Consider the following 8,685-nt stretch of genomic DNA (forward strand, 5'->3'; position numbering starts at 1 on the left):
GCTTCTGCTTTGAATTCCTCTCTTCCCAGAATGGTGTTTCCAGAGGAGCTTTTCCCACAGCCAGTCTTACCTATCAGGACAATCCTGAGACTGTCGGGGATTGGCTGCTCATGAACACCTAAAGGGAAAAACAAAGAGCTTCATTTTTTCGCCATGAGGAAAAAAACATTACAATAAAAGTTCTAAAGTCAGGGGAATGTAGACATTGAGTGTAATATATTAAGTATCTAAGTTTGATAATAAAGTTCAAGAATCAACATTATATATATAAAAAGATTAGTTTATTAACTAGGAAGTAAAAGTTTTGATGCTTTGATGATGATGTGTTTGTTGGGATCTGGAGCTGTACCACCTTCCTCCAGCAGAGTGCGCCGTGGGTACTCCAGAGCTGGAACCTTCCAGCACACCTGAGGCGCATCATCTCATCAGAGACCTGCCTATATAACCTGCTTCCAGACCTTGCTTCGACGCCGCAGTGTTGACCTAGTTTGGTTAGCGACCTGAGCCTTGAACCTGAGAATCTTAGCTATCTCATTGATGAGATCTGATTCTAATTCTTCCTTGTTTTTTGCCTCACAGGAAACCTGTCTCTACCTGAGGCTCTGGATGAGCTTAACCTGCCGTGATTGCCCTCGTGAGCCAAACCAGATAATTCCTCTGTGGATTCCCCAGCAGCTCTTGGCTAAGAGCTGGAAACTCAGATCAAGGTCTGCCCTCAAAGTCAGAAGCAAGACGCTGAAGCAACTCTTGGACTCTGCTGAACTAACAGTCTCTGGACCCATCAGTGCCCTCTCTCTCAAAGAGAAAACCGGACTCCTTCAAGGTATTCATCTGAATATTCAAAGACTCATAACTCATCAGTTCGTTTGCTAATCAAACTATCATCCCTGCAGTCTCCAGTGAACCAGCCCCTGACCAGTTCAGTGCCTGTTCATTATCCTTGTGTTTGTTCTTCAATAAACTCTGTTAAACTTTTATCCAGCCTCCGTGTATGTTCTGCATTTTGGGCTAGCTCTGAGAACCCATCATGACAGTGTTGGGCTGAGCCATGAATACAGAATAAGGACTGAACTACACAAATTGAATAAAAGAGCATGGATGAGTGAAAGACTGCATCATTGTAGAAAACCCTTAATCTACAGCTTCTTTTGCACTAAAATTAGTGCATCACCACAGGTTTGTCAAACATGGCAAGACCCAATTGGTATTTGGCTCCCTTCCCATTGGCAAAAAAGCTGGGTCAGACCCGCGCTGACAAGTTAAGTGGCCTCTGTCCTCCCACTGCTGTGTGTCTGGTGATGCCATCAAAATGGGTTAGCGTTGATGATGTCACCAGCGTGACAGAAATCAGGAAAGGAAACAATGGATAGTAAGGAAGCCAGGGTGTAGTAAGTGTTCTTTGTTGTTTGGCTCTTTTATCCATTCAAATCAATTTCACCAGTGCTGCGCCATGTTTTTCCAATCCAATCCACTTTATTTATATAGCACAATTTCAATAAACACAAGGTTTCCAAAGTGCTGCACAAAAAAATAAAATAAATAAAAGTAAATAAAATAAAATAAAAGCACTGCCTGCACAGGTTTTTGAATGTAAGCACAGTTTCTTCTGCTTGTTAGATCAGACTGGCGCAATGTTTCGACGTCTGTACGTTACGCTCAGGGGCATTACGTAAATTAGTGGGTCAGCCCAAGTCTGATGTTCCTACTATGTCATGGTATGCTTGGCCCTTGAAGAATGGACTACCTGGGTTGTGGTTGCATGGCAGCCATGGTTGTAAGAGGACCACATGGATATGTGGGCCTGGAATGGCTATGGCTGACTGGGAGTGGGGTGGGCTCTTTGTCAGGTTGGCTAAATTAAAGTTACTACTGGGCAACATTTTTGTCTGTTCTCTAAAGTATTATACACACAAATGTACATTCATCTGCCAAATGGATGAAGCTTAGCACAAACAGTGTCAATACCAGTACCACAATCTCAAACCCAGCAGCCAGAGATGGAGGATGGGGTATCAACAAGTCATCTCCATGTTGTGTATTTGTTCTGCCAAGCCGCTAAAGTAGGTGAGTCCAATCTCCACACTTTAACTCACTGTGCAGACTGGACATACCCAGTTCAGCTGCAGAACAAATGCATTGAAATGAGTTGACATCAGCAGATCTACAACAGAATTATTGAAGGAAAGTTTCAAATGTGATGACCAAAGTAGGCAAAGACATCAAATTGACAAAAATGCTGGATGGGATCTTCAGAGAGTTGTTCGGAAACGAATGCCTGGACAAATCAATGAACTGAAGCAATTGGAAGAAGGAATGGATCAAAACTCCTGAACAGCAGTTTATGATCCAATCAAGTCAGACAGAACCACAGCATAGAGGTTGTGGACATACTGTTAGAGAAAGGTTTTGTCTAGATGATGTCAAGAACAAGAAACGAGAACCTCCAAGAAAGTACTGCAGGAATGAAAGGTATCATTTTATTCTCACAGCTTTCTCTTGGAGTATGTAGCTCCCTTTCCTGTTGTTGGAGTTTCTGAAAACTGCTAAAGAAATTAGCAGTGGTTAAACTTTGCCCCTTTGTTTCTTACTTTTTCTAAAGCTTCACCTTGCTTAAAAATACTTTAAAATCTGAGTAGTTTTCTTTTTGCTTGTTTTTTTTTTTTTTTTGAAGTTAGAATTAACTGTAGATCTCACTGAAGACTGAATTAACTGGATCAATATCTGATATGTAACTTAAAAACAATAGAAACAGGGTGTACTTTTTTCTCCATCTCAGTACCACTTACTAGGAGCGACGTTCTTGCACTTGAGGTCCTGAAGTGCTTTCTTCAGGTGCTCAATGTTTTTCTCTTTTTCTGAGACTTTTTCTGCTTGAGCGTTGGCATGTGTTTTGGTTGTGTAGGAGCGTTGGTTGTCCATATATGTTCTGCTTTTTTCTACGACACTCAATAGTTCTGGGATCTGCTGCTGGTCCTTAATGTTCAGAACAAAATATCTTCCTCCACAGCTCTGACAGAGTTCTGGGGCACTTTTACTTTCTCTGATGAAGTCAATGATGGCTGGAGCTGTAGGATCTGACTCCACAGTGAACAGGATCATGGTGAAATCATTGACTCTAGAGCCGAATGTGTCCTGGATGGTCTGTAACTCGCCCTTGTCTTCATCAGTGAGTGGACCCACAGGTAGGACCAAGATGAAGGCATGGACACCCTCAGGATCAAAGAGAGAGATACACTTAAAGGATTCCTGCATCACCTCCTCATGAGATTTTCCATACAGGGAAGGCATCTCCAGAACAGAAACCCAACACCCAAACAGATCCTCCTGATTCATGATGATGTCTGATGGGTTAGAGGCCAAATTAAGCTCTTTCTGACCTAGAATGGCCTTGGCTACTGAAGCTTTCTCTGCTACTCTGCTCCCTAACAGAACCAGGTTTAATACGGGCTTATTAAATACAGCTTCTGGTTCCATGTTGTCTTCAGTGGTGGTGAGGTAGGCTCCCTTGTTTTTATGCACTGTTGCTTTAACCTTCTTCATGATCATTTTCTGGTCATTTTCATACATGTTGTACAGTCGGTCATCACAGTCTCTAATGAGCTGTTTGACTGCCTGAGATTCAATCAGGTCATGGGTCTTAACGACCAACGAGTGCCTCAGAGGTTCTGGTCCCAACAAACTGAGGATGGATGTGAGGGTTTGCCGCTTGCTTTGTGTGAATGATGAAGGTTTCACTAACAGCAGAAGAACATTTGGTCCAGGCTCACAGATGCTCACACATTTCCTCATTTCTGCTTTGATTGTTTTCTTAGACATACTAAAGAAGTTTGGGGTTTTAACTACAGTGAGTGAATATCCTTTCCACTCCCCATTAATGACTGCACACTTATGGGAAGCAGAGTTTCTCTGGAAATGATCCCCACTGCCACCAATGATGAAGTTCCCAAGTTTTGTCTTGTTCTCTTCACTCTTTCCAAACAGAACTATTCTGAAGGCAGAACCTGAAACACAACAATGAAAAGACAAAGAAATAATTATCTTAAAATCACATGAATAAAACTGCCTAAGCTACCATATCCAATCAGTTAATCAATAACTTATGATACATTAAGGGACTATCATAAGTAATATAATTCACTACCCATTTTTCAGCAAGCCTGGTTTCGCTGTGGATTTGGTAACAGAGCTTTCTTAATACCAATCCTTTAAAGCTACACAACTGTACGCCCTGACGCCTGAGTCTTTTTTTACAAGCAGCCTTTCGTTGGACCAGAAGAAGAAAACCCTTTCATCCCCGAGACCAGTGTCCTTTCTAAATTTTAAGGAACAATTTTAGGATCTCTTCTAATTTTATACAAAAAAACAAATAAGTGCACTTTATGAATCTATCAAATTCGTTTCTGACTCTGTCCTAAATAAAGTAAATTTAATATCACCAGCAGGTGTTGATAAATCTATCTGTGTAGTAATTAATGTTTGATTTTTGAGCTCTGATTGTCCTGAACAGACATCAGCTGGCTAGGATTAGGAATTTTCACAAGAACTGTATGAACACATTCAGTTGCTGATATTAGAGTTGTTGGTAATCTCCAGTGGTTAATAATCTGCTTTTTGTATTTAGCAATCTCCATGCACCCCAATTATGTACAAATATGCAGAGTAAAGCAAGAGGAAGAATTACAAATATTATTAATATAACATTATTATTTAAGAGTATTGTTAGGTAAAAAGCTGTAGTGACGCAAACTGACTATGGATTGGTATTAACTTCAATACTTTTGTGGTTACTGACAGTATTAGATAAGTTCTATGAAGTACTTATTGACTTAAAATAAACGGTACTTTAATGCATCATTATGAAACAGTGGAAGTGAAGAAGTGGAAGATCTTTTCATGTCAGACATGAATGCACATTGTACACGAAGGCATATAATGACATGCCTGCAACAGTAGGCCATTGCAACAGTACACAAACCAAATATGGCTGAAGGTTTCATCTCCACAATCGCTCTAGTTTTTAAAAAGCGCTACAGATTAGACATGCTGCTATATTTGTGACCTAAAGTGCAAGGCAAGTTGTGGGAATGTTTCTAATCTGAGGAAGCACAAGATGTCTTAAAGCTAAAGTATGTGCACAGTTTGCAACACCTGCATTTAGCCGCATTAGGACACCTGCATCCATTAGCAATCTGCTTCATGGAAGGAAGCAGAAGGTTTAAGAGGACTTTAGCAGGGAAAATAGGCACCGTCGGGCATCAGTACCATAGTGGTTTAAATATATACAATACCATCCCTAAATCTGACAGAAATTGACATAATTTTATTTGATGTCTGCTCTGGGGCTCATGACATGAAACCATCAGGATAAAAATAACCAAAGAAACTGAGAACAAAATGGTCAAATTTGTGGTGATTAAGATTAACCAGAGAATTATATTTTAGTTGACGTCATCAACCATAAAAACATGTAGTGTAAGGTTTTGACCTTATCTTTGGGATATTGTGTGTGCTTTAGAAAGCCCAGTGTGTTGAACTGAGAGGGGGACCGAGTACATGTAATTTTCATCTAGGGTCAGGAGGGCAGAAGTCTCAGCAGAAACTCCCAGACTTCTCTCTTAACAGACACCTCCTCCAGCTCTACTGAGGGGAGCATAAGGCGCTTCTAGACCAGCTGAGAGACCTTGTCCCTCCAGTATGTCCTGGGTCGTTCCCTGGGCCTCCTTCTGGTGGGATATGCCTGGAACACCTCACAAAGGAGGCCTCCAGGGGGCATCCAAAAATGATGACTGAGCCTCATCAGCTGACTCTTTTCAATGTGACAGACAAGTGGACTTTTGGTTCGAATTTGTGATTAATTTAAGTATGAGCCACCTTTTCTGATTCAGAACCACCTAAGGCAGGGGTAATATATTTAAAATCAGCAGGTTCCAAATAAAGAAAATAAAAAAAACAGTAATTTTAATTTTTTATTATAATTTGATACTTTGAAAAGAACTTAACACTGAAATAAAATGAGGTGTTTATGCATCCATGTTATACATTGACCGTTTTAATAAAAAAATATAAAATAAAAAAAAAAGAATAGAACATTTTCCATTTTAAAATCTAAAGAGTTTTTTTAAATAGAGAACAACAATCATTCAGTTTGGTTTATAGACAATTTCCTGATTCACATATTTTATAACACACTTGAATTGACCATTTCTTTCTTTTTTACGGCCTTATGAGAGCAGTGGGCTTTAGGCTGCCCTGCAAGGCTTTAAACCTGGGTTTGAAGGGAGAGAAAGCCATTCTCAAGCACATATCAAGGTGCTCATCCTTGCTTCACAGCAGAATCCTGCTTCACAGCAGCAGGTTGAGCCAAACATCCTCTAAATGTGCAGGGTCAACTTTGAGCACGCCATTTCACTTTTCTTTCACCAGTTTCCAGCAGTTCTTCCAGCAGTCCACACTTTCTCTGCTCTCTTTTTCTCATCATCTTTCCCATCGCCCGACTAGCCACAGGTTTGCCTGCTGTGTCTAAAAGTAGCAGCAGCAGCAACCCAGACTGAAAGCAGCTCATTGGCTAATTTGGATTGTGTGCAGCCTGGTGCCGGACGCTCTGGAGCGTCCGCTAATCTGTGACCTCTGACCTAAGGGCTTGGCTACTGCAATTAATTATTATTGTACTAAATTATAAGATGTGGTTAAAAGGAACCTTATATTTCAATCAAAACTATTATATTTTCTATAAAAACATCTGAAATTAAGCTAGTTTCATGTAAGCAGAGCCAAAGCCAAAAATACTCACCAGCAGCCTGGGGATAAGATGATGTAGGCTCCTGGAATTTGTCACAGATGACATGTTGTCCTTCATTCTCTCTCAGAGTTTTCTCCAAAAAAACCAGGAGCTCTGACAGTTCAGTAGACCTCTTCCACAGAAACTCACCTCTGCACTCCTTCACCATGGCATTTAAGGGTGTCAGACTGATGTATTTATCTCCAGGAACATCTTTAGGTGTTATTAGAACCAGTGAGTGGTCAAAGGATCGATCACTGACATATTCAAGGATTCTGCAGAGCCTGTCTTTTTGTTCCTCCACAAAGTGTTCAGGTTGTAGAACAAGCAGAAACAAATTAGGGCCAGGGGCAGAACGCCTCATGAAGTCTTCTATGTGTTCTATAAGTTTGTACCGGGAGATGTTGACCAGTAGATTCGGGGTGTTTATGACGACCAGGTCTTTCCCCATCAACCTTCCTCTGAAACTCTGGCATGATTTTGGTTCTGCCTCCGTGTCAAACCTGCTTTGTCCCAGAAGAAAGTTTCCAAGCAAACTTCTGGAAGACCAACTGTTCCCCATCAGAACCAACCTCAGCTGAGTCACTGAAATACAAAGAAAGAAAGAAATGTCCATTTGCGTCTTTGAGATATAGTGGTTAACATTTCAGAGACTTTCTGTAGATGTTTACACTAATCACTGACACCAATTTTTCAACTTCATCAATTGGCCAGCGCCAAACACTGGCCATGTGATGTTGGTGCACCACAGACTGGTCTGGTGAAACATCAGAGGAGCCCCTCATTAAAGGTGTTCCAGGTTTTTGATAAGCAGTTAACTCTAAATCTCTGTCTAAAAAATAAATGTAAAGTGGGTGAAACATCCAACATGGCTATCAGTGTCAGTGGTGGGACGTTAACAGAATACCGTTACAGATTAAAGGCTGATGGGTTCAATGGTGATATATATAAATATATTGTATATATATATTGTATATGTTGTATATGTTGTTATATTGTATATGTTTGTTAAATATGTGCTCGGAGTGCTCCAAATTTCCTCCCAGAAAAGGATGTCCTCATATCATGACAATAATTCATTACTAAACTATCCTTTAGAGAAAATAAATGTGTGACGATAACTATTTAATGGTTTGACAACCTGTAAGGGTCATGCTCTCAACTATTCAGCACTGCAGATTAAAAACCAACTCTCCCATGCAAATGAATCCTCTGCAGAATGGGCAGCAATGCATTTAAAACTGCAGGGCAATGTAGACATGGCACATCAGAATGACTTACAGTTGACCTGCAGATCTTTGATTTTTCTTTGGAACGCGCCAGGTACATCATAAATAACGGAGGGAGAGAAAACAGAAAGGTACAATTTTCTGTTAGGTAGTTTAAATGCATTACAGGTGTGTATGTGTCAAGGACATTGGACTCTGCAAATCAGAAGCAGAGGTGGAGTAGGACACCTTCTAGCTAAGCTAACTTTAATTCTTTACTGAAAGAAATAACAGAGATCAATGGAAGAGGGTGATCTGGCCAGATGATTCAAGCTCACGGGGATGGCTGTGTTTGGAGGCAGTGTGATGGTATCAGTAACATTCTGCTGTCCATGTGCATAGTACTTTCATCATCTACTTTAACACCTTTTCATAGAGGCAGTGTGTCCTGATTAATCTGACCTCCTCCTGGATCATAGAGCTCCTGCTAAAAGGTAGAAAGGGTTCAATAACAGTATGAGAAACACAGTAACCAGTTTAAATTGCTGCTTTCGCCTCAGACCTCCATCTATTTCATGTGCTGGACCAATAAGTCAATCTATGGAGCCATTGCCTCCCAACTTCCAATATTTAAAGGTACTGTGGTATACACTCTTGGCATTAGACACCACAGCAGACATTCCAGGGTACTTTATATGG

The 8,685-nt window shown here is 40.6% G+C and overlaps 1 protein-coding gene across 1 annotated transcript; it reads right to left on the reverse strand.

Moving 5' to 3' along the window:
* Window positions 1-2: 2 nt before the first annotated feature.
* On the reverse strand, window positions 3-3,838 carry LOC107080891 (GTPase IMAP family member 8-like; the record flags this gene model as incomplete). The annotated part of the gene is made up of 2 exons (XM_015369102.1): window positions 2,787-3,838; window positions 3-118 (listed from the first exon to the last, which is right to left on the reverse strand). Coding segments are annotated over exons 1-2 (1,146 nt in total), but the record flags the coding sequence as incomplete, so codon positions are not given.
* Window positions 3,839-8,685: the final 4,847 nt, after the last annotated feature.

This window comes from Cyprinodon variegatus, unplaced genomic scaffold (genome assembly GCF_000732505.1).
Source record: "Cyprinodon variegatus isolate N-32 unplaced genomic scaffold, C_variegatus-1.0 Scaffold2463, whole genome shotgun sequence".
Classification (NCBI taxonomy): Eukaryota; Metazoa; Chordata; class Actinopteri; order Cyprinodontiformes; family Cyprinodontidae; genus Cyprinodon; species Cyprinodon variegatus.